At 43.5% G+C, this 25,081-nt stretch overlaps 1 protein-coding gene across 2 annotated transcripts in view; it reads right to left on the reverse strand.

The window, feature by feature from the left end:
- olfm2a (olfactomedin 2a) overlaps positions 1-25,011 on the reverse strand; it is a 41,548-nt gene extending 16,537 nt beyond the window's left edge. The window contains exon 1 of one of the 2 annotated variants that reach the window (XM_031867718.1): positions 24,489-25,011. In XM_031867718.1, the coding sequence (XP_031723578.1) occupies positions 24,489-24,545 (57 nt within the window). In that variant the 5' untranslated portion in view covers positions 24,546-25,011. Of the gene's footprint in view, positions 1-4,482; positions 9,187-24,488 lie in introns of those variants that run through there. The other variant, XM_031867717.1, reaches the window with a different exon arrangement.
- Positions 25,012-25,081: the final 70 nt, after the last annotated feature.

Below are 25,081 nucleotides of genomic sequence, written 5' to 3' on the forward strand. Positions count from 1 at the left end.
GACTCATAAAGTCATCGTGCCTCTCTCCCTGCTGCCTCCCTTTCCCTCCGTGCTGCCTCACACTTTCTCCCACTCTATCACTCACGTGACATGCCATCCCTCCCGCATGGTGTCCTGCTCGCTTCCCATCTGCATCTCACTCGTTCCAATCCGGATAACACTTGAATTGACAGTGGGGGTGGGCAGGTGCGTGAAGTGTTTTTTTTTTTTGTAGTGGGGGGGAGGGGGGCTCAGTTGGAGAACTCTTGGAGAAGTGAGAGAAAACTACACTCGCCAATGCTCAGCACTTAACAAGCTACAACGTTTATACTCTTTGGAGCAGGCTGCTAGTGCCGTGCCAGGTGCCCTGGTGTAAAGCATTTGGCATCCCCCTCTGTTAGACGGTTAAAGGATAGCTCTATCACTATAGCTGGTGTTAAATAGAGGAGGGAGTCGAGAGAGTGGCAGGGTAGCTGGTGTGAGAAAACATTGCATAAACTGTTAGAATACAGTCAGTGGTTCAATGGAGGAAAATATGGAATTATGTGTATTGTGAAATCGTCAAATTGCATCAAATAGCAATGATTCAAGTTCAGCTGGATTGGAATTACACTCGTAACGACAAATGAAGCGTTTCTAAAGCCTGATTATAAGACCAATTATAGAGTCTGGGATCAATACTGCTGTTTTGTACACAGGCTGCCACACAATTAGCTCATGTATCAAAACAATTTGAATGATATTACAAGATTGCCTTTCAATGAGGTTTCACGCAGACTTACAGGTAGAAGAGGACACCTGTCGGGTTCTGAACGCAAAATCAAGTTTGGTTGGCTGATATAAGCATAAAAGCAAAGTGCTCAAATAAAATTCTGCATCAGTGTTTAATCTTCAATCCGTAGCCAAGAATCAATCTTTACAATCTGCTTTATTGGATTGCACAGTGGCTGTGATAAAGTTTACGGTCCCACATAGCTGACAGACAGAGGCTGCGTGACCCCAATCAGATTCTGAGCCCGGGCTCTTTGTGCTCTGCCATTTGTTGTTCTACGCTCTCCTTTGATGGTGAGAATATTCTCTTCACTCTTCTGCCTCCCAGCTTTCTTATTTTAGATATCAGAGGGAGAGGCACCACACAAATACTGTGCTGTCTTTCAGTGCAGTATTATGGGTATACTACCACAGTATGTAAAGTTGTAATGATTTATGTATGCATATCTCGCACGCACACATGTGAACACGTACAAACAAAATGTGTTTTATTTAACAATAAACTATAATGTGCGAGTAATCCTTTATTTTACGCACTGTGTCCATCACATTATTGATATAAAGCAGACATTATGTTAATATAGACTCTTTATTTTGGCTGTATCTTGTAGAGCACACCATGGTTCAATTCTTGGACTAATCTTGTTTTTATTATACAACTTACCGCTGGGAAACTTGTTTGCAAGTATTATGACCATACTGCACTAAATGATGCTTTGCATTTCAGGTGGGTGGCTCAGAATTCACTCCAGCTAAAATGCAGATAAAACAAAGTCATTATGTTTAGTGATTGAAGCTATGGGTGGGCAGTGTATTTTAGAAACCTTTTGTTGAAATTCTCTTTACATCCAGACAGAAATCAACTGCCTACCTACCTGCACACACTCTGCCCGTTACCGGAGTCTTCCACAAGCCTATAGCTCGACAGCTTTGAGTAATTGCAATAGTTTACATTACATTTTGTTTACATTGTTTACGATCATTATGATAATGGTGTGGTTGTGGCGTTGGAGGGAGGCCTGGAGGGACGGGGCTGTCAGTGTTGCTGACTTGGGGACTTTCCTGCTACATTTGGCAACTTTTGGAGCGCTGCTACTCTCATTGGAAAACCATTGGTAACGTGTTTTTCAGTTGGTTAACGTTTCAAATCTAGCGTACTCTTAGTTTTACCAATGTATCCCAAGCTTTAACATGTTGCAAAACAAATTTGGCAGTGCCATGGTGACTGTGTCCAAGATTTGCAGTGTTACCTTTGATTTGATTTCAGCTTTAAAATTAATGTTAAAATACCATTCCAGATTTCTTCTTGCACTTAAGGAATATCAAATATAGCTAACTGCAGAATAAATGCCAATTTTATGAATGGATGAATAATGTGTTGTTGTTATTATAATATGTGCGTACAGCCTGGCAGGTCGACAGCTTTTCTTCACATGATCATCCAGTGCAGCCCCACTAGTTCAAGTGCATACAAGTGTTAGAGTGGTCTCTCCCGCTCATTAAGGAACATGGTTTTCTACTATCCAGATGTGCGCAAGCATCCAGGCAGTGTTGTGCTCGGTGCCATCGCAGACGGGCACATACAAACTCAGGCAGCTGTGTTCATGGGTCAGCTGGTTAAAAGACGGGCGCAGCAAGCAAGTGAAGCAGACATTGCAAATAGCTCTGAGCTGGGAGAATATGGGACACAGCATGCATGGATGCCATGTGGGGGGGGGGAGCAGCCACACAATGCAATGGCCGCTGGCATGCTAGCACCACATTGTCACTGTGATTATCTTTGATTAGAGCTCTAAACATTGTGTGAGTCATGACTGCTTCTTAGATCATCACAGGCAAACGTCTCATTAATAGTGATGGGATGTTGAGGCTGGGTTTTACATTAAAGTTTTATTGGCTGCCATTGTTTATGAGAGGAGATTATTCCTGTCTCAGAGCGGAGACATTTCCCATCACAACAGGCTGTTATACTGTAATAACCCCTGGCGCAATCACACTGGCTCATCAGTTTTGATGAAATGAACTTCAATGGTAGCCCTTTTTCCTCGATAGGTTGCGAATGAAAGTTGCCTGAAAGAAATATATCCACTCATAACTATGTATAACATTTTATTGTAGCCAGTCTTTTGAAATGCAAATGATGAGGCTTCCAGTCATGAGTCTTGATTAGAATGGGTTTACTGAAAAGAAACGGTTTTTATTCCCCTTGACCCTGAGCAGGATAAGCAGCTATAGAAAATAAATGGCTGGCTTATCCCGGCCATACGTCCCGGGGGAAAGGTGGGTGTTCAATAGGATTATCATGTTTAGTGCTGTGAATGACTCAAACAAAGCCTTGCACTCTGACATTGTTGCAGAGGTTAGATTATGATTTTACTTTGATGTTGTGTTCAAAAAAATGACCTGCTGCAATATGTACATGTTGTAGGAAAGATTAAAAGAAATGAATGAAAAAGCTTTTAGCTGGGTGCTTGACATTTTTTACATCTCTGCTAAGATGCCTTTTTCTCAAAAGAAGACATTCAAACCCAAAACCTCACTGCAACACAAAGGAGACATAAAGCGAGGGATTGATGCTTCAACGAACCAATAAAAAAACTCTTCTTCAAACAGATGGACCTTCACCCCTGAGACAAGAATGCCTAAACATAGTCAGGGCATATATCAAAACACACAAACGCATATACAGGCCAGAACGCACGCATTAACGCATGCACGCACACACACACACACGCACGCGCACACACATCCAGATGGTCGTAGATCTCTTGGGACGTTCAATTTCATCCAATCATTTCAACAGACCAAGGCATTTGCTTAATGGGTAAGGTGCCATAAAAACACACTCAGGATAGAGTCAAAGGCAATCATTAACCGCTGATGAACCAGAAAATATCTCATTTATTTGGCTGCTTGATACTTCTCATCCTCTACCTTACCTCCCATTAGCACACTGAGTTAGACAGACACACAACGCTGGTGTGTGCCTGTCCGCATTAAACGGAAGACAAACTACTGTGTAAACAAAATTTAAATATAGAACCTTAGCAAAAAACTCAACCAAAACTGTTTTGTTTTTTTAAAGTTACAAAACATTGTCTTCTCCAAACCTTTATGATCTCCCTTCATGCCAGAGTATTATTTGAGATTGAGAGGATTTTGAGACGAACGGAGCGAAATAAGACGTACTCGAAACTGTAACGTTGTCTCAACCTCCCCGTCTTCCCCGTCACCTCTGGATCTGAGCACCATCCTTCTCACCCTGGAGGTGAATGACAGATGGGATCAGCCTGAACATCACTCAGAACCGCTCTCTACCTCCCGTCACCCTGGCAAAAACATATGATTTACCACGGCCCTTCACGCTGCGTCCTCCGCCTCTCACAATCGCACAATTCAGCAGCATTATTCTTAATGTGACTCACACACCAACATGTTCATCATTCACGTTTGCTTGAAACGCATGCACGTCTACCTCCTTCATCTTTCTCTTATTGATACATCACAGCCCTTGAGACAGATTCTTACGCTCCCTCTCCCATCTGCACACCCCTGTCTGAAACAACTCAGCTGTTAGTTAAACATATCAACTTGCATGCTAGTATCTTTCCGATTCTTAACTATCTCCCTCCGTCATCTGCTGTGTCACACTCTTTCATCTCTTTCTTTCGAACATTCACAGCGGGACAGATACAGTGCACACACAAAAAAAGCGAAGGAAGTCATACGCACGCTGACAATCCTCTCCGAGGTGCCCTCTCTGGAGATTGTTGTCCCGTTGAGTCCCACCAGTGAGGGCAGAGTCTGAGACATCCAGTTGGTCACCATGGCCATGGTGCTGAGCACCGCCCCGATCTTTAGCATGGGAACGCTCATGTTTGCTCCCCTGTGGGGCCGCCGGTGCAAACGGCCCTACAGCCGTGCCGTCCCTGCCCTGCCCTGGACCTCAGCTCCAGTCAAACCCCTCTCTGCTCCAGGCAGCCCAGGCAGGGATCCGGCCAGTCAGCTTCAGCCTCAGCACGAGCAGCTGCAGAGCGCCCCAGAGCTGGTAAATATACAGTTACCACACTCGCACACCGCTGGCTCGGTCAAAGGGACAGCCAGAGACCGGTTAGAGGAGAGCAGCTCACATCCAGCAGCATCACGCTGGAATCTTCCCTCTCAGAGTGACTGCCTCAGCCTCAGCCTCACCCCCTCCCTCACCCTCACTTCCTCACTCTACCCTTATCTCTCTCTCGCTCTCTTCCCCTCTCTTCCTCAAGATGCAGAGCTGCGCATTGGCTGCCTCTCTGTCTCAACCCCTCCCAATCAGCCTCGGCTCTGTTCTTGCCAGACCTGTTTTGCATGCATGTATCCATTCTTTTCTCTTTCTCTGACGTTTGGCTATTCTTTTATGACGTGTGTGTGTGTGTGTGTGTGTGTGTGTGTGTGTGTGTACTTATTTCTGAGGCTGATTTCAGAGAGCTGATCTGCTGCTCTATGTTATGTGGCATGTGTGCTCAGAAGGCATTCCAGGCAAAGTAGGCTGTCCTCATCACATTGTCTGTACTGGATGGAGGATGATGGATGGATGGATGGATTTAAAGCCAGGGATTCGTGAGGGGAGACATGGCCGTCAAGGTATTAATGTGGGAGAGATCCAGGTGCTGCTGCCCACGGCTGCTTCTGACAGCTCATCCGTCATTCTGCTTCATGGCATATCCTAAATCCGACTGTAGCTTGCACTTTTACAATATCTTACCAACTCCACTATGTCCGAGGCGTAACCATATCACCATCTTCACTTAAACGTCTTCTTGACACTTACTGCTGCTTACGCTCTGAGACGGATGATTGAATTGACGTATATGACAAAACATATTGAAGCTATTAAAAGCTATTACTATGTTGTTGTTTTTAAAGTGGTACATTTTTTACCATTGTCATGTTGCTATAATCCCAATGGCTTTAGCTTTCAGCACAATCACAGCAGGTAAGCCAGTGTCAGATATCATACCAATCGCTTTGCTGCCTATTTTGGTGTCATTTCACCTCAGGGGCTATGCCTCAGCCGTGCTTTGAGCTTATTTCAGGATGGATTTAAGAAGTGTTCTGAAGTTTAGATTAGAGTTTTAAAGTCATATTTGGCCACTCGCCTCTACCGCAATGGCCCAGATGAAATGAGGGGAACGGGAACTAGACGGGGTCTCGAATTTCTCTTTAAAACTTGAAGCGTCTCCTCGCAACAATTTCCAGCAGCATACTGGACAGCTGGCAGTGTCATTTTACGCCCTAAACAACCGTGAATAATGATGACAGAATGTCCTGCTCAGACAAAACGGCCAGGTCATCTCCTTTCCTTTCCTTGCCTGCTGCCCTGGTCTGCTGACTTATTCAGTTTGTCAGCCACGGATGGGCTCCTTTCCCCACACAGTCACGTTGGGTGAGTGATACGGGCTGCTCTGTGCGGGGTGCACTGTGAAGTGATATGAGAAGAGACAGCTTTCTGAGCCCCATCCAAAAAAATGTCAGTCCTCCTCGGCTCACCTGCTGCTCCCTCGTCAGTCTCGCCTGTGTCTGCTCCTCTATTTCTGCAGCAAGACTGACCCCTTGTGGTTACCGGTGGAATCACACCCAATATGCTGCCTTACACACAGCCAGAGAGCGAGCCAGTGACAGTCATTGTTGTGCCATATAAATAACTGGTGACAGGTAGTTGTCATTTTATGGGAATGTGTCATGGTGATGTGAGGGGGCATGTGGCAGCGCTGTTTCGAATCGCACTGTTCCATGTCTAACAGAGAGAAAAAGGTTAAAGTAGTATATAAACACACACACACACACACACACACGCACACACTGCTGCTTCTTAGAAGGGTAATGCCACGGTCCAGGGGTATGTTGGAAATAGCCTGGAGCCAAGTGAATATGTCAAATATATCATCTGATTACATTTCACAGGGGATTCATTATCGATCGAAGTAGTATGTAATCGATCATTATAATGATCATACATAATAAAGTATCTTCAGCTTTTAACTGAAATTGTATTAAGTATTCATTTTATATTCAAGATTTTTTCCCTTGCAAGTTTCATGTAGCTGAGGAAACCTTTGTTTTGTCATGTACCAATGTACATTTGCTTTGCTGCACCACCATGTAAAGAGAATGCAGTAATCGTCACATTCACAGGGTGGCAGCAAAGGTTCAAACATAAATATGGACGTCCTTTACCCTTCTATCTTCAGTTAACTAAGCTCCATTTCTTGGCCTCCTCAAAGAAAACCAGGTACTCAAGTGAGAGGGCTGACTGAAAATGAAAAATCACTCCGAGAGATCACTTACCCCATGTACTGCTGTGTGGTCACTGTGCAAGGTGTAAGCTCGATAATTCACTGCCAGTAGAAATCCATGGCTACAGCACATTGATATCTTAATTTGTCTTCCAGTGGTCCCAATTTGTACAGTTTGACTGTTGAATATGTTCTTAATGATTCCGTGTGCAATAGACACTAAACACACAAATTACTCCAAACTAGTGAGGATCATATTTGACACAATGCTTTCCCTATAGCCCCTAACCGACAACTACATCCCTTACCCCAACCCTTATTAAGGACTATTTGATAACACAGGACAAGCCAGAATGTCCTAATTTTAAAAAAAAATGTCATCACTTAAAACTTGAATTGGTCCTCCTCACAGAGTTGGCAGCAGTTATTATTGCCGATGGAAAAGGCCATGTGTGTAACTCGTTTTATGTTTAAGGCTTTCTCGTGATCTTAAAATGATAAAACAAGCTTTCATGATCACACAATAACTATTTTCTGGTCTCAAAATGACCCAAACTGTCTTGTGATCACTTAATAAATGGGTACAAAATGAATTTTCCCAAGTCTTCTTTTTTTCTCTTTTCTTTAGCTTTCATTGTGACTTGGTAACATCGATGTGGACAACTCTGTTCTCTTTCTAGTTTGATGGCAATGCTTTTCATTGCATATAGAGAACTGACACGTCTTTATTCATCGGTGACAATAAGAAAAATGTGCATGCGGCACCTGCTGAGTGTATAATAACTGAAGCCATAGAGGCTGCCGTCAGACACCCCCACATCATATCTTCTCTCTGAGGTTGTCACCGTGGAGCTCTTTTCTTCTATTTCAAGGCGTCTTTTCATCCGGGAGCATTGTTAATAACTTATGTATTTGCTTTACTTGTGTAGAGCGGAGTGCACCTGAACTCTTTCAAACGTAAAATTCCTCTCATAAAGTGCAGTTCAGATGCCATCTTTTGTAAAGGGATGGACCCAGTAAAGGATGGGAATAATGAGTGTCATGAAGACAATCTGCCAGACCTCAAAGAATTCCAGGCTCTGCCAATCAACTGTCTAATCACAGAGTCTGTTGGCAGAACACGCTTTCATTAAACATTAGCAAGAGAGGAAGTCAACCATTTAACCTGTATTAATTTAATCCCTTTTCATTAATTTTCACAGACATTCCTCATCATTTTCACTCTAATAATTGTCCAGCCTCATTTTCGCTGCTACTCTGCTGTGTCATTATCTCCAATTCTCTGTCGCTCTCTTTTGTTCTCCTTCTCTGTGAATTTTATTTAGTCTTTATCTCCTCTCACTCTCTCCCTCTCTCTGTTGTCTCTCTTGGCCCCTCTGGCAATGAGAAAAAGTGGCATCATATCATGTGTTTCTCCTTTATCCTGCACGCGTCTTGGCTTCCACTATTTCTGTCCTGAGCTCATACACTCAGTGTGGTGATCGTAGCTGTCTTGTTGCATGCTTGACATTAGATTTGCACTGCACACTGTAGATTTGGAGTGTTGTGATGCATTGGTATTCAAGCTAACTGTGATAGTTGTCCCTCCCTATACCCGTATTTTGTAATTCATTTGCCAAAAATGAGACAGGATGCACAATAAACAAAGTTAAAGATGAATTTGACTCATAGCATTATTATTATAATTTGTTTTAAATGATCTATACATATTGTGATAGTATATTTATCGTGAATTCTTTTGTCCAGGGTAATTGTGTAGTGAAAATCATCAATCATCTTCTGCATGCACTAAAGTGTGTAGCAGCTTTCTCGTGCCTCCACATAGATGTGCCAACACGGCCTTGTGCTTTATCATAAACATCTATAAAAAAAAAAATCTCTGCTCCTAGTGTGCGTGCTCTATAAAGGGCATTTTTAATCAGTTCAAACGGTGAAAATGGCCACCAACTGCTGAAATGGCAGCATTTGGGCACACCCATGGATGGCAGTAGAGCGCTACAAAGCCCCGAGGTCATGGGGACGAGCTCTGGGCGAGATAACAATACTGGCGCCATTCTCACTGAGCACAAACATGGAGAAAACTACAGATTCACAGCTGAAATAAGGGACCAAATTACACCTCAGCTAATTACACAGACCTCATAATGATGCAGAGCTGTAATGACTGAGGCAGCGAGGCTACACACAAGCAGAGCCCCCCCCCCCCCCCCCCCTCCCCCGCCTGAGCTCTGAAAGATGCCGGAGTCATCTGGCTCTGAGAATACTGGCTATTTTTCTGAGTCATAATTCATTAATTAGATGATGGACATGGAGGCCCACTGCCTTCTCAATACATCAAGATCAAAATCAGCTTAAACAAAGCGTGACCTCATTACCATGGTAACTATTTAAATGGCATAAATAGGCTGCACCCCAGGGTTTAGGCAGAAAGACACAGTGGTGTGCTTTCAACATGGAGTGTTTAATCTATTAACGGCTCCTGTGGGCCTTTGATTAAGGAAACTCATCTGGGCTTTTACATCTTTATAGTAGCGACTGAGACCACAGGAGGATTATAGAGCATGCATGCATCGACCCCGGCACGCATAGTGCAGGGAACACATCCTATCGAGTTTATTGCGTTCAATAATTCAAGCAGAGCGCGTTCACCACAAATGAAGCACCTCTGTCCCACTCTGACCACAGAGGCGATTGACAGTATATGATTCATGACTGATAAATGTGGCCTTACATGGGAGTCGATAACCTGGCATGATCATCTTGCATCAGCACGGTTTCACAAGATGAGGCACTTTAATCTCCGGAAGACAATAAATGTGTCCATTTCATTGTGTGTGTGTGTGTGTGTGTGTGTTTACATATGCGTGCATAGATTTGTTTGTGTGTGTCGATGCCTCTCCGTATTTGTGTCCACTTGCATGAGCCATGCTTTCTCTCCACTGAGCTGTGAAATGTCTACAATACCCTCTAATGGTGGTTGCCACAGTGCTGTGTGAGAGGCCCGGTTGAGCTGTGACATGCACGTAATACACAGAATCTCGGTCACTGCTGCGTGAAACAAAACGGAGGCTCAGCCCAAAGTGCTTAACTACAGTAATGTCTGTTAACGGGTGAGAATCTGTCCTTCCAGTGGGAACACGTGAGAAAAAAAAAAATCAATATTAAGTGTGTCTGCCTGGCTGTATTGACTGTAACACACCTACAATACCCTGTGGTGAGTCCCTCCATTGTCTTTACAGTATAGACCGTAGTGCCCATCTAATCAACTCACACTGAAGACATGGAGACGCATTTATAATTTATCACAAGCCAAGCGAAGAAAACAAGCATAGGAGAAGCATAGGAGAAATCTTCCGTTCAGTATTCTTCTCAGGAGCTTCATGAACATACAGTATTGCTCGAACATGCTTTCAAATGTTATTCATAGGGGGATTGATTGCTCCTGATTGCTCCCTTGATTACAATCTTAATAGTCCACGGGGGCTTTTGCATTATTATTTGTAGGGTATTTGGTATGAATGAACAGTATATATGGTTGAATATCGGAGGGCTCAATCAGGGACAAGCAGGGCGCCACATTTATCTCGGCAAAAGAAAAGACCTGATCAAAGCAATATACAGGAACTGCATGCGGCAATCATCTGCCATGCATTCTGCAGCACAGCATGGCCCCAGCCACTGTTCTGCACCTACTCATGCCAACAGTACCAGCTGAAAAAGACTCAGTGCAGCACTTCCTCTGTTAAAATGTGCCCAGTTGAATTGCCCACACACACGCCAGGCACTCGCACATGCATACAGATCTGCATGAGCACACATTCACACACACAATTATTATGATCATTTCCTGGCTACACGACCTGAGTACCAATGTTCCACAAAAACCCAGCCTCTCCGGATCCAGCAGCAGATAGCCACTTCCACATCCTGGCTTTTTCCTCCCACCCGGTTAATCAAACATTCTCTCTGTTGCGTACATGATATTCCTGTAAATGGAGTAATTACTGACAGAAAATTGGGAGTCAAGGTAGCTGAGGCTCAAAGAAAGCCTGCTAATTGAGGATGCCCCCCCCCCCATGGCTATTTGCCTCTTCAAAATGCCCTTCACTGAACTTGTGGTGCCGGCCATCAGCCAGAATAGTTAAAATGATTCACCCAGATGGTAACGTGACTTCTGCTGGAAACCTAATTTTTTCTTCCAAATAGCAGCTATAACGCTTTTATTTTGCCATGCTAATATTTACAAATCTGTATGCGGCCTCTATATCGAATATTACTGTTGCTGCTGAGAGCATTTTTAACTCTGTTTCTGCACTGTTGGAGTTGAGTGCCATTCCACTGTCTTATCGCTGTACCGGCAAAGTGTTTTGTTTCATTAGTGATGTATTGATGTATACCTGCAGAAGGGCTGAGATCTGATCTTAGATGCCATGCACCCAGCGCCTCGTTTGATGACTAAAGAGACAACCAGTGGACAAGACGTGTTTGCGATTTCTCATTTGGTCTCTGTCTGAGTCATTGTTTACGAATGTCACCCAGTTACACAGTGAAGGTTTCACTATGATTAGCTAACCACGGTGGTGGTTACACAACAGGAAAATAAGCCAAAGAACAACGCAAGAGATAGACAAGAGGGTAATAAAAGAGACCGCAATGTTTAGGAGAGGCAGAGAGATAGAGGGAGAGCAGCAGTGAGAGAAACCGATAAAGAGAGAAAAGGATGGGTGGATGCATTTGAAACTCCCCGAGGTGATGAATTTACATCTTGTCTGTTTTTCTGCCACGTCTGCAACAGCGAAACTAACAGGACCAGAGAGGAGTAGTGATATCCTGCCAATTACAGTCCGGTTGACTGAGAGTTTGCAGCAGCCGATTGTGAAAGGAAAATCTTAATGCTCTGGTCTCGACATGGTCGGGAGCAAACAATGACCAGAACCCATCAGCTATAACTGTATGTTAGTAATGAAGGGACGGAACCAGCCTGCAGTCTTGTGTCCAGCGTCTTTGTCGGAGCTCACACTGAAGCCTCCATTTGTATCCTCTGTCTTCAGGTCATTAATGCTCAGAGAAGCTGTAACATTTAGTTAGGGACACGTTATTAGTACAACACAGGCACAGTGTGTAGTGGAGAGAAATCCCAAAACAGCCTCTAACTCGGTGGTTCTCAAACTTTTTCTGTCATGCCCCACTTTGGAGGAAGAAAAATGTTCATGCCCCACCGCCCCAACAAAATTGTAACAAAATGGTCTATGTTGAATTTTTATTGAAATAACATTTTGTGACTCCTCCGTCTGTGCTTTTTCAAATAATAGAATAAAGAAACTTGCAATCACTTTTAAGTAAACCAGATTGATCCATCAGACAAAAACTAATAAAATGTGCAATCACTTTGTTAGAACAATGCAAATAAAGTTATATCTGTGCAAAAAATAACTACAATTTGGCAAAAAATAGCTTATTGCAATTTGCTGCAATTAACCTGTTTTGCACTAAACATCTTTTCAAGATAACAATAAAGTGCAACCTGTGAAAAACTAAACAAAACAAGTTCAAATATTTGGCTATAAAGAGTTTTACACTGCATTTTGCTTGCGGTATTCATCAAGTTTCCTCTGAAAGAACTCCAGTGGCTTATTGATGTGAGTGGGGTGTAATGTCTCCAAGTGTCTTTTTAATTTGTTGGGTTTCATACTATCCGCAGCTAGAGTTTTCAGAAATAAAACACAGACTGGTCTCTCCTCATCTCCTACCGCGTTCACTGTGAAACCCAGAGCAAGATAGGCGTCATCATATTTTCTTTTTATCGTCATCATATTTTGGCTGCTTGCTGTTCGTCTCGGATGCATTGCTTGCTGTTGCTTTTCTGTTCCTGCCTGCCAAATGTCTCTTCATTTTGAACACTAAGCCACACATGAGAGTCGCCAAGGATCATGGCTGTCGCGCATGCGCAAGCGTAACCTGTTAACAGCGTAACGTAAACATTTACACGAAAGTACAGGCATTTCGCCATGTATTTATTAATTAATTTAAAAAAAAAATATATATATATTCTGCATTTCCCCCTGCGCCCCACATGTAATTCCACTGCGCCCCACTAGAGGGGCGCGCCCCACAGTTTGAGAACCACTGCTCTAACTGAATATTACATTTTCAGCCACATGGAGTTATGGGCAAAAATGGTTAGGAGAAATTTGTAGATAAACAAATTAGCTTGTGTGCTTTCTTTGGGAGTTTTTGCCTTGCTGGTGGACGGAGTAGAAATAATTATCAGTATAAATACACAGTCTTGTGTTGGCCTGTGTTCCTTGTGCCTTCCCCCAACACCCCGACGACGATTCCAGCCATGTAATCCACGGAGTCTCAGCTGCATTGTTAGAACGAGGAGCCGCCGATCCATTCAGTGATCAAACAAACAGACAGACAGGCAAATGTCAACAAACTTGAGAAAATGAGTATACGGAGCAGAAAGAGAGGGCCTCACTTTGAATATTATTAAAGGGTAATATTCTGTGGAGTTAGCCGAGTGTGAGATGAGAAGTATTGTGAGTGGGGAGATGTTGGTGGGAGGAACGAGGAGAGGTAGGCCCTAATGGTAAAGAGTGGCCATAGAGTCTGGGGCTTCACCACAGGGGGGGTTGCATTGGATCATCAGGCTGGATCTCTCAGCAACAGATGCAGCGTTCTGGAAGGTACTGAGAAATAAACTGAATGGCGAACATAGTGACACGTCCTGCAGTCTATACGCAGTATGTCTGTGTCATTTGTTTGCAGGATTCCAGTTGATACAGGATGTCTTCACTCTGAGCACGATGCACATCTATGGTGCTTAATGATGGTTTTTGTGAGTGCAGCAGCCTGGGAGATATAATATCAGAAAGGCCATCCCTCGCATTAATATTCCAAGCAGCACAAGGAAGAAATGGGAGATGATTTTCCCCTTAAGGAGGCAATTCCTTTGCTAATCGTTAAACATAAATATTTTCATTTGGTGTCTTTAAAACGTGGCAGTCTGCGACTCCACTGCTAATTCCTCCTGGCACACATGATTATTCATTTAAAATAAAATCCAACCTGTTAGCACGGGAAATTAGAATGACAGAAATACCCTTTAATAATGAGCTTCAGAAGGTAACACATTTCTGCCACCCGCAGATTAAATCACTAATTTAAATTTTAATGGCACCTAAGCAATGGCCCCTTCTGCACAACCACTGTGTGTTGGTGTGCATTTGAAAAGGCTCATATATAAGGAGGACTCTACACTCTTGCAGGACATAATAATCTGACATTTCTTTATTTCCTTGTTGCTCTGCTCCATTTAGTGGCACTCCCCTGAAGCAACAGGTTATACCCACACTTATGTCACAGTGTAGATAAATCCCACTGTTCATAATTAATAGTGTTGTTCAGGGCTGTTTGGATAAGATCAATACAGAACATGCCAAGTAGAAAGAAATGAGAAGCACTCCTGAAGATGCGAGCACCAGCTCCCTGCATGCTGTTAACTGAGAGGAGTGAGAGATGAGAGCTGGGCCTGAGAGGACTAGTAGCCTGAGGCACTAAGGCTCAAAGAGAGAGAGATATCCTGAATACCTATTCATCACATCACCATTAGTGTGGCTCAAGCACTCGGCTCTGCTGCTCAGAAACATAACGAGGACTGCTGCATTAGATTCCATAGCATAGTCTGACATGATAGGACCATCACTGTTGCCTGAGCAAAGACTTCAACTGGCTTGTATTTCTCACCTTGTGATGCAGCAAGATGCAGACATATATATATTGGTACACAGATGCATGCACACAAACTCAATAGTAGACAAACAAGAGCAGACTCTAATCTTCATAAGAGCAGTTTTTTTTCTTTTTTTATCAGAGCATGACATCCACCCCCCCCCCACACACAGAAATGCCACTCTACATCATTTTCGTGTCTCATCTTGTCTGTCAACATTCATCCTTTCTTCCTGCTGCTTCCTGTGTCTCTCTTGCCCGAGCGACAGGATGCACATGCCGTTGTTTTGTCACGGTCACGGCCATATTGATTAAGTGATGTGGAGCTAATTAAAGACAATGTGCAGTGTCAGTGCCAGTGAGGGGAATAAAATCATGGTGACGGAGCGATAGGCCTCTCATTCTTCGTCTTCTTCTTCTTTTGGTTAGGATTGGAGAGATAATAACCCTTCGGCAGACACAGTCGGAGGGCACACTCTGTCTATTGCTCCCTCTATCCCTGCCCTGCTCGTCCAATTTTCATTTCCAGCAACTCCACTTTCTCTCTCATTCCCTCTCTCTGTCTCACTCACTTTACAACCAAGCTGCCCTGCTCAGCTTCTCCACTGGGCACTAATTCAAACCCCATCCACATCCTCTCACTTTGTACTCTGACACTGTCCCCCAACCCTGATCACCACAGCATCTTCAGTTCACAGCGTCTGTCTGCAGTGTGTGTGCGTGTGTGTGTATGAGTGTGTGTGTGTGTGTTACTGAAAACATGTTATACAAGTGCAGAATATGCTGGTGTATATTTGAAATGCAGATAATGCTTTTTTTAATACAGAACGCTTTTCTTAGCTCTACTCCAGAGTAACATCATTTACATGCACATATGCAAACCCATTGCCAAGTATAAGTATTACTAAGGGACTAGAGCTTTTTTTTAGAGTACAGACAAAATACATTTTGTTCTTTGTACAGGCTGTCTTTGTGTGTCTGTTGCTGTGGATTATTGAAAAAAGAAGGTGAAAATGTTGCAGGCGAGTTCAAGGCCATTGTTTCAAAAGCATGTTTTGTTTGTATACTGCCAAACAAAATCAAAGGGCATAATTTGCAATGGATATATGGCACTGCTGGATACAGGGGGCTTATTCACAAGAAAATTTCCTTTACACTGATATGCTTATCTAAATCCGAGCCTTCTGATCTATTAAAAATGAATGCAAAAGTCAGCGTGTTACATCATTTTCCTCCAATTTTGTGTAATCCATCAAAACTAGATCAAATTTCTTTCGGTAAATGTCATCAGGGCCACATATATATCGCTCCATTTCACTTTTTTCTCAAATATGATGTGCACTGAGCTCTCTAATTGTGACACCTACTTCCAGATGTGGTGTACACATCCTGTATTACACACTACTGTGTCTGTGTGTTTTGAAGACTTGGAGAAATCCCAGGGGTTTAGATAATGTAATGTAAGCTGGTGTTCCTTCCGACTTGTTATCTCCTCTCTCCTACATGTAGTGTCTCTATCAAAGGACCTCTACCTTGCTCACCGTGGGGCTGCAGAGAGCATCTCTGCCAGCCTGCTTGATATGCAGCAGTGTTTGGTGGCTGCTGGGCTCCCACGCCTCCCTGACTGGAGCCTTTAAGCCTTGGCGCAGTGAGAGAGAGTCTCCCTCATCAATGGTCCTACTGAGTGGCTGTGACAGTGCCACGTGGAAAACACATCGATTAAATGGTTCCTCTTGCCATCCGATTTTGATTCTGCTGCGGCGCATAGCTCTCATCCTTCATTCCCCAAAATGAAAGCCCTGCAATTGAGTTAGCGTTGAACATGGGAGGCAATGCTGTCACAATCGCACATGGCGAACATGGAAAGAATTCTGTGGAATAAAAGTAGCAAGGATCATGGGAAATAGGAGTAGAGAAGAGAAGAAAGAGGCGTACAGTCTGAGGAGTCCAACCAGTATTTACTCTCGCTTTTTTTTTATCACCTCTCATTCAATCCCAATTCCTGCTACAGCCCTCCATAACATGAATGCAAGCAATCTGTAATTAACGAGGGCTTTCGAGGAGAAAACTACGCTGACTCAAAAGGAAGCGAGATTTCCCGGGAGTATGTTGTCCAGCCCATGTGATGGAGCAGGTGGAGGCTGAATCTATGTCTGGTGTTTGAGGATGCATAACGCTCTTTCCGATAGAGGATGTGTGTGTCTTCTGATAAAAGCGAAGAGATGTGAAGAGCACCGTTCAAGTAGCAGCTTGCCCAATCTGCTCAGTCTTATGAAAGCTTTTGTATCAGAGCGGGGAAGAGGAGCTCTAGGCGCAACAGCCATATTTATATTCCAATCTTCTCCACAGAAACCCACATTGCCAGGCTCATAAAAGATTCATCGAGCAGGGGAAAGCAAGGTCGTACAGAAAAACTGGTCAGGAGGTGCCTACTGCAATGCAAAAAAAGAGCAGATGGACGCAAAAAAAAAAAATCATTGGGCGAGTCCCACGATGGCAGTTACTAAGGTAACGTGTCTTGCTGCCCTAGTAACACAGTGCTGGTGGCAGTGTGTCCAGCACTGACCAGATGATCAAGCCTGATGATCAATGTCTGTGCTCTAATTGGCATCCGTCACTCATACCATAACCTATACGACGGGCTTAGCAGCCTCAGTCCTGTTTTGTTGGCTTCGATTCAATGCGTTGTTTGTCTCTTTGTCTGCTGTGGATCCCACCGCAGACATGTTTGTGAACTAGAGAGCAAAGGGGAGAGAGAACCGGAGACAGAGACAATGTGTGTGTGTGTGTGAAAGAGAGACTGCTTGTGCGCGTGCATGTGTGCGCCTGTTCTGGGGTGTTGTCAGAGAAATGTCACTCTTGCTTAGAGTCACTGACATAAACCTCTGGGAGTCCTGCACCCTCCAGCACACACACACACACACAGCAAGAAACAGTGAAAGTGGGGGCGAGAATGTGATATAGGGATGATATTCACCCCACCAGTCAAGCTGATCCTTCCACTGACACTAAAAAAAACATCCTATATGTTTTATGAGCACACAACATAGTTTGAGAAATTATTTGTGCATTGTGAAATCGCCTGGAAGAGAGAATTGGAGTCAAAAGGGGACAATACAGGCTCAGAGGACACATGTAAATCTACTTTTGTTTCCTCCTGCATGAATAAAAAGTAATCAGTCCCTAAGTGTACAGCTGGCTGCTGGTTAGCTGCCAGGTTAACCATGTCTGTATAAAGGAGAGAGCTGTAACAACTGTATTCAGCACTCAGTCCCAAAAGACCTTAGAGACTCTTCTAATGACGATTATGAGCTGCCCTGGAGTCAGCCAGCTCAGTCCATGGGATCGTTAATGGTCATTTTAGTACAGCAAGCCGCTGGGTTTTCAACAAGACAGAAAACAGCAACAGAGGTCATTTAGAGCCCACACAACCCTGGAGCATAAGTAATGGTCAGTCTGTGGCTCTGAATGAGTAAGTGGTCATTGAAAACATGGACTGAATATCAAGGTTACCAGACTTTCCTCTCTGACTTTGGCAATATCAGTTTAATCTCCCCTGCCCCGTGATACATCTGCAAAGTACTTCTCAGGGTTTCAACAACAAATGAGGGGGGGGGGTGGGGGATTAAATTGGCCCATTTACTGAAATTATTTTATACATGATATGTAAACAGGGCACCATCAAAAACGAGACTTCTGTCTCAATCGGTCTTCCCTGGCTAAATAAAGGTCAAATAAAATAAATGAAATAAGGAAATGGACATTCCAGCTGGAAAGCTATAGGGCCATGCTGACACACCCTCTCTACCACAGGGGCCCGATCACGATGGGGACAGTGTTATTCTGAGAGTCAGGCCACTGACCTCACATGCTCCTTTACCCGGCCTTCCATCTGTTAGCCAATTACCACGCACACCGCTGCCTGCCTTCGTGCCTCATCAACGCACTGCAGTAGTAAAATCAGTCACCAGTTTCACCCAGGGCCGCATCACAAAAAAAAAGCTTTCTGCCACCATCATCACACACTAATATCGCCCGTGTGAGTCATGAACGGACCACATTTAGAGAACTGACCCAGAAAGAGGTACAGCATCATCAAAAACGAAGCCACTCACACAGGCACACAAACCTCCCTGTCCATTAAAATACACACATGCTTAAAGCACCCCTTTCTCTTATCTACCACACGGACATACACTGTACTTAAGAGGAACATTTTACAGTGTTGATTTTGCTCTAGCTCTTAACCACAAACACCACGCGTTTCACACTCATCCGCGCTTTCAACTAGTCAACATCAAGACAAGCTATCCTTAAAAACAAATTGTTAACCCCTCTAAGACCAAATGTGTGTTCTCAGATGACCGGTGAGTCCCCACAATGCCGCTAATTATTTGTACACACACACACACACACACGCCTCTGATGATGAAGCACCGGGCAACATGAAAGCACATCAAACATCGAGATGAGGGAGAGAACAGCGGACAGGCTCAATAGCTCTCTATGCTCCGGCCCCTTTCTTAAGCTGCGTAGATCTCTTTCATACGACAGATCTCTTTGCAGTGGCAAGATTCTGACTCACACAGCGTGATCATTATCGAGTACTGATTCGAGCACTACCCTAATCAGTCATGACACAAGCTATTCACTCTCTTCAAGCAGCACTGAATCAAACATAATGCAACCTCATTTTCTGTGGCTGATTGTGAAGCAGCACCTTTGTATATTGATGGGGGGGGGTGCGTGAAGGTGGATGCAGGCGTAGTGGCTACTCTAACCCGGCCTGCTCACTTACTCACCCACATAGTGCTCGACATGATCGTTAGTGACTGACAGGCAACACGAGAAATTAGGTTATACGAGAATTGTTATTTAACAGTGCAAGAAACGCATGACAAATACAATAAGCTTACATATTTTTGACATATACTACAAAAATATAAATAGTCATGTTGTACCATTACGACATGAGAACATGAATGCTGCGTGAACTGCATGCAGAATATGTAATGTCCTGGTATTAGATTTAAGGTTGTATTTGTGTGTTGCAGCTTGACCTTCCAAGAGCAAGTGTGGTCATGCAATGTTAGTCATTCATTTCATAGCATAGCAAGGTGATTTTAACAGTCGACTGTGTGTGTGTCTTTGCCGCTCACTGGCAGATTTATATCCCGGCTCTAGCAGCTTTTCATTTGTTTAATTCTCTCGGTGGAGGTTGCTGCTCGCCAGAGCACACTCTGTCCATCCTGCCTCCTAGTTTCCTTTCCTGCTTGGAAACGTCGACTCGCATCTCTGTTCCTCTTTTGACTGTCATCCAGCTGCATGGTCGCATTCCTCCATATTTTCAAAAGCTTTTAAGAGGTAGGCTCGCCGATGATAATTACGGGAGAGGGGACAGTATTTGTTACACGGTTTGACAAGCTTCAATGCTTCGGTGAGACGGCTGTGTAAAATGCTTTTGGCTCGGAGGTAAGGACAGGAATTTACCACAAGTGGCTCGATTAAGTCACGTCAGGAGGAGCAATTCTATTGTGATCACGCTGCTTTGCTCTCATTGGACTGGCACCAGGAAATGAGATTTCTGGCCCAAGGGTCACCGCCAGGTCGGTGGTGGGTTTAAAGCTGTCTCGATTGGACGTTGTCCATCCCAGCTGTTTGTCCTGCATGACTCTGATTGAGCCGAGGCCTGTCCTTGTTGTCGTTGCATCCAGAGAAACTGTAGATAGCGTTAGCATTAGGTCAGCTAACTACCTTACATCACTTGTCCTGACGTATGTCAGCTTTGTTAATAATACTGACGCATAGCTAAGAAAGTCTTCTCGATACAGCGTTATCATAGCTCCTGTTTTATTTGAGTGAGTCAAGCCATCTCAATTAAGTGACACTTGTATTACAACACTAAAGTACTGTACTGTATAATTTGCTTAATGTAAATAAACGTAAAGTTTGTGCCAAATGATGTTTTTAAGTAACGGTGTGATTTACAAGTGCTAGTTGCTTTTTAGCTATGAATCAACCCCGGGCTGCTGCGTTCATCACACCAATCTAGAATCAGGAAACACAACTTAACAAGGTCCTAAATGGCAGTCTGTTCAAACTGATTATTTATCGTGATTCCTGGTGAGAGAAAAGGATGAAGTAAATTACTGAAAATTCCAGCCAATTGCTTACACAGGTTTCTGACTCCCTCTTTCAGAATGACAAGCAATTAGGTTTTCTCCCCCACTGCACTTGGTGTTGAAGCAGCAAAACACCAAAGAGAAGTCATTATTCCCATCACTCTCAACCATGCTAGTGGTGGGAGTCTTCCAGGCCAGACATCTTAAACCAATAACTGTATTCCTCTGGCGCTCCCTTGCTCCAGTGGGACATTTTTTTTTTTTATGCCTCGAAACCTGAATGTGAATCTTTCAAGTACATGAAACAATCTTTATAACCGACAACTTAAGCAAAGATTGAGCAGAAAACAAAATGGAGAAATCTTTTGTCCCCCTGAAGACTATTACTTCACCTCTCAGTCAAGCTCCAGCAAGCTCTTTTTTTAATCCCTTTGATGGTCGAACAGGAATATTTGTGGAACACGCAAGTCTTTGTGGTGTGTAAACATTCTTCTAAACACATACCCATTTGAGAATGTGACTGATTTATATCGAAGTCAAGAAGTTATATTTATCCACGAGGTTTTAGGGCAACTGCCACCAACCAAATCGAAGCTTCATTTGTCATTAAAAGGATCGTTCACACTGAATGTGGCCTTTGTTTGTTTTGTGTTTAACACATAAACACAACATCAGATCATCTCATTGTTCACATCAATTTAATTTGTGACATTAAATTCTACTCTAAAATAAATGGAGCATCTCCTGTTTCAGAATGTCTGCTGTTGCACTACATTTACACTCTGAGCAATTCTATTGATATTAACCAGACTAATGTAAAGATGACTTTCACACAAAATTAGGCCAAGATACTATAATTTCCAACTCTTGACAAGAAATTGCATGTTTGTTTTTTTTCATGCAATATTTTCTTACATTTTCTAAAATGATGTAAATTAAACAATGTTTGCACCTTTCAGAATGATTTTTAGCACTAATTTATCTGAATGTCTGGTCGTTTTAGAGGAGTTGATTTGACATCTTGAGTACATTTTGAAAAAATCACCTAAAATGAATACCGCATTCGTAGGCAGGTGCGGTATGCTTTATAGTATATGGGTGCACCGTAAATTACATTTCTTCCAAATGCAGGCACCTACAGTCACGCATGGCTTGATGTGCACACCATGTAGCAGGACATCTGTGCCAAGGTGAAGCAGGTGCCCATGTATCAGTAACAGTAAGGACCCATGGGCTTTATGGGTATACTTAACACATCTAGTGAACGAACAAGTGCATCTGTTTCATTAAAGCCCTGTAAATATTTAATACATGCCCTAAGATGAGACTATGTGGATGGATATCTCTACTCTAGTAGGGAGTGTTACCCTCATTGCAGTAGATACGCAAGAACTCATCAATTCTTTATGTTTGCAGTGCAATCTTAGGGAGACTGGTAGCGTCATATTTTCTTTCAGACTTTTAAATATTTAATGTGAACACTTATAACAAATTCTCCCCCAAGGCCAATTACAGTTTGAACCCACTGAAAGAAGGGGTTGAGATATGATAGTAAATCATCAGCTACATTTTCCGTGTCACATTCGCGACTGTTTCACAGTGACATTTATTCCTCGTTATTTATTGAAGAACACACATACTGCTGTGTGGATGTGGATTACTTGAAGTGTAAGGATTAGTTATTAGATTAGATTTTAAACTAGTTTTCAGTCGATGTTAAATTAGTTATTACGCATCGGGAAATTTAATAACTAATTTAATTAAAAGGAGGTTAAAAAGGCACTTCAACGCGTCGTGTGATTTTGTGGTATAGATGTGCAGCTGCGGACGTGTTTAGTGTGATTGTTAAATGAGAGCCCCCGGGAACTCCTGCACCTTGTTTCATTGCACTCAGGATGAAATCCATTTGTTTCCATCTAATACCATCTGTGCTGTACAATTATCCTTTGAACCTGGCACACAGGTGTGCAGTCTTGTTCATCAGCTTACATCCTATAGATTGAAAGCATGCTGTATAGCTTCTACCTCTGTTAAAGGTCAACTGCAATGTAATCCTTCCCTGTAGAGAGGACATATAAAACATTAATGTATGCTGCCAACAGACTGCATGGCCTTTACTGTTTCTATATGTTAAGCATATTCATCAGCATGTTCCTGAGCAATGGGCCACATGTTATTTAGGGATAAACAGAGGTAACCAAATATGTGAAAAGTCTACCAAACATAAATTAGCTTGAACTGCATGGTTTAGAGATGAAACAACTGGTGAGGGACCACACATCCCTACTCTAGTTTCATCTCTTATATCACTTAAATATAGGATATATAGTTTTTTATAAATACATTGCTGTTCCATTTGTTTAGAACCTTCTTTTTAAATTGTATTTTCAGTGTTTCTTTTGCAAGGCCTTGCGATCTGTCTGCTGGCCTTTGCCAAATGGTGATACTCACCGCCAACGTATAGGAGGAGGCGCTGTCTGTGGTGCTAAATTGACTCAGACTGCTTTTGTTTAACTGAAGGCGCGACACTGGCGCTGTCCGTGGGACTGAATATATTGCTGCATGGAACTAAAGGTGCGAACCGGCACCCTCCAGCATACACACCATTGGCTATTTTATGCACTCCCAAATAACAGCCACACTTTATTAGCTGACCTTATACTCTCTAAGCTGCCTTATGCTCAATGCAGCATGTATTCTGACCAGCCGAACCCCTGCAAGTTCAAATGTTACTGCCGAGACCGAAAGCTTTTCTGGGTCAAATAATTTACCGTCCTTCACTTCAATTCGAAACTGTCACATCGAAGCTCATCATTTTGACCAAAGTGACGCGGCTTTTTCTCGAGTGCCATGCATGCACGCACCACAGCACGCACCACACACATCTCCAGAATCTACAACCATTTGTTGGCGCTGCTCTGGTACACTGCTAATTACGCATGGCTCGTGTTTACAGCCGCAGTTCACACATAGCACTCAGACTGCCAGTGTTGCCGTCCGTCGCTCTGTTCTTTCCGCTTAATCGGTACAATCGGTTATGGTGTATCTCGGAGACCTCTGTGTCTGTCAGTGATGAAGCGGTAGATAGCAAAGTCTGTAAACAACGACCTCCGGGGCATCAAATGTATCAGATTTCCCCATAAAGCAATTCATTCATCATGAAACCATCATTTGGTTCCACCCATTGTAATTCATATACAAGTTGCATCAATATTCATGTCAGTCTGAAAATGTGTGAGACTTGAATTCCCGGAATTAAAAGGGCAGGTGAGGCAGGTTCAGGTGGATTTACCGTCAACTGCAGATCTGCTTATTCTCACGTCTTCCCTGAAGTTTCTACCTCCTTGCTTCATGCCTTCAGAACAATAGCAATTTTCCTGTTTAATGCAGCAACATGCATACAGTCTTTGCACTGCCTTAACATCAAATGCCCCCTCTTCTTCTTTTTTGATTTTTTTTACAGTAACTCTGATACAGCTCTTATTACGTCGTAGGTTCTTAATAAAATTATCCATATGTGATAATTCATCTCTAAGCGATTAGCACTGCTTTGGGAACTTTTAAACAATGCTTCTTCATAGTGTGCAAGCGTTTTTGCCGGAGTCCTTACCTCACAGGGCATGACAGCCAACATGACAAGCAGGAACATAGCACTGAAGAGATGCATCCTAGTCGAAATGATAGCGTCCCAGACAACACCAGTTCCCGCAGCACTCCCTCTGTTCTTGTCCCTTACTGGGGCGGTTTCTTCAGACACAGAGGGATTCCTTTAATGCTGTGTCGGCTGTGCGCCACCAACCTCATCACCAGGGCGCACGGCGGCAGCCCTCTATGGCTCGGTAAAGCGACCAGCCGCGTGTCTTTCGCAGGGCATAGAGTCTTTGGCGGCGGGTTGCGAAAGCAAAAACCTCCCAAATTCCCGAGCGTTGAAAACTCCTCGGGTAGCCTAATGTAATCGGGGGCGAAGCGGACAGCCCTGCGGTCCCTCTCCGTCCTGCAAAAATAACTGCGACTGACCGAGACAGAGCAGGAGGAGAGTCGCAGAGGTTGGAAGGTGACTGCTGTGCTTGCAAGGCGCCGACGCTAGGAGCAGCACGTGTATGTGCCAGGAGCCCAGTCAAAAGAAGTGCCACTCTTTGACGCAGCCAAGCTTGGCAGAGAGAGAGAGAGAGAGAGAGAGAGAGAGAGAGAGAGAGAGAGAGA

Source organism: Anarrhichthys ocellatus, unplaced genomic scaffold, assembly GCF_004355925.1.
Source record: "Anarrhichthys ocellatus isolate YVR2014 unplaced genomic scaffold, GSC_Weel_1.0 scaffold40, whole genome shotgun sequence".
Taxonomy (NCBI): Eukaryota; Metazoa; Chordata; class Actinopteri; order Perciformes; family Anarhichadidae; genus Anarrhichthys; species Anarrhichthys ocellatus.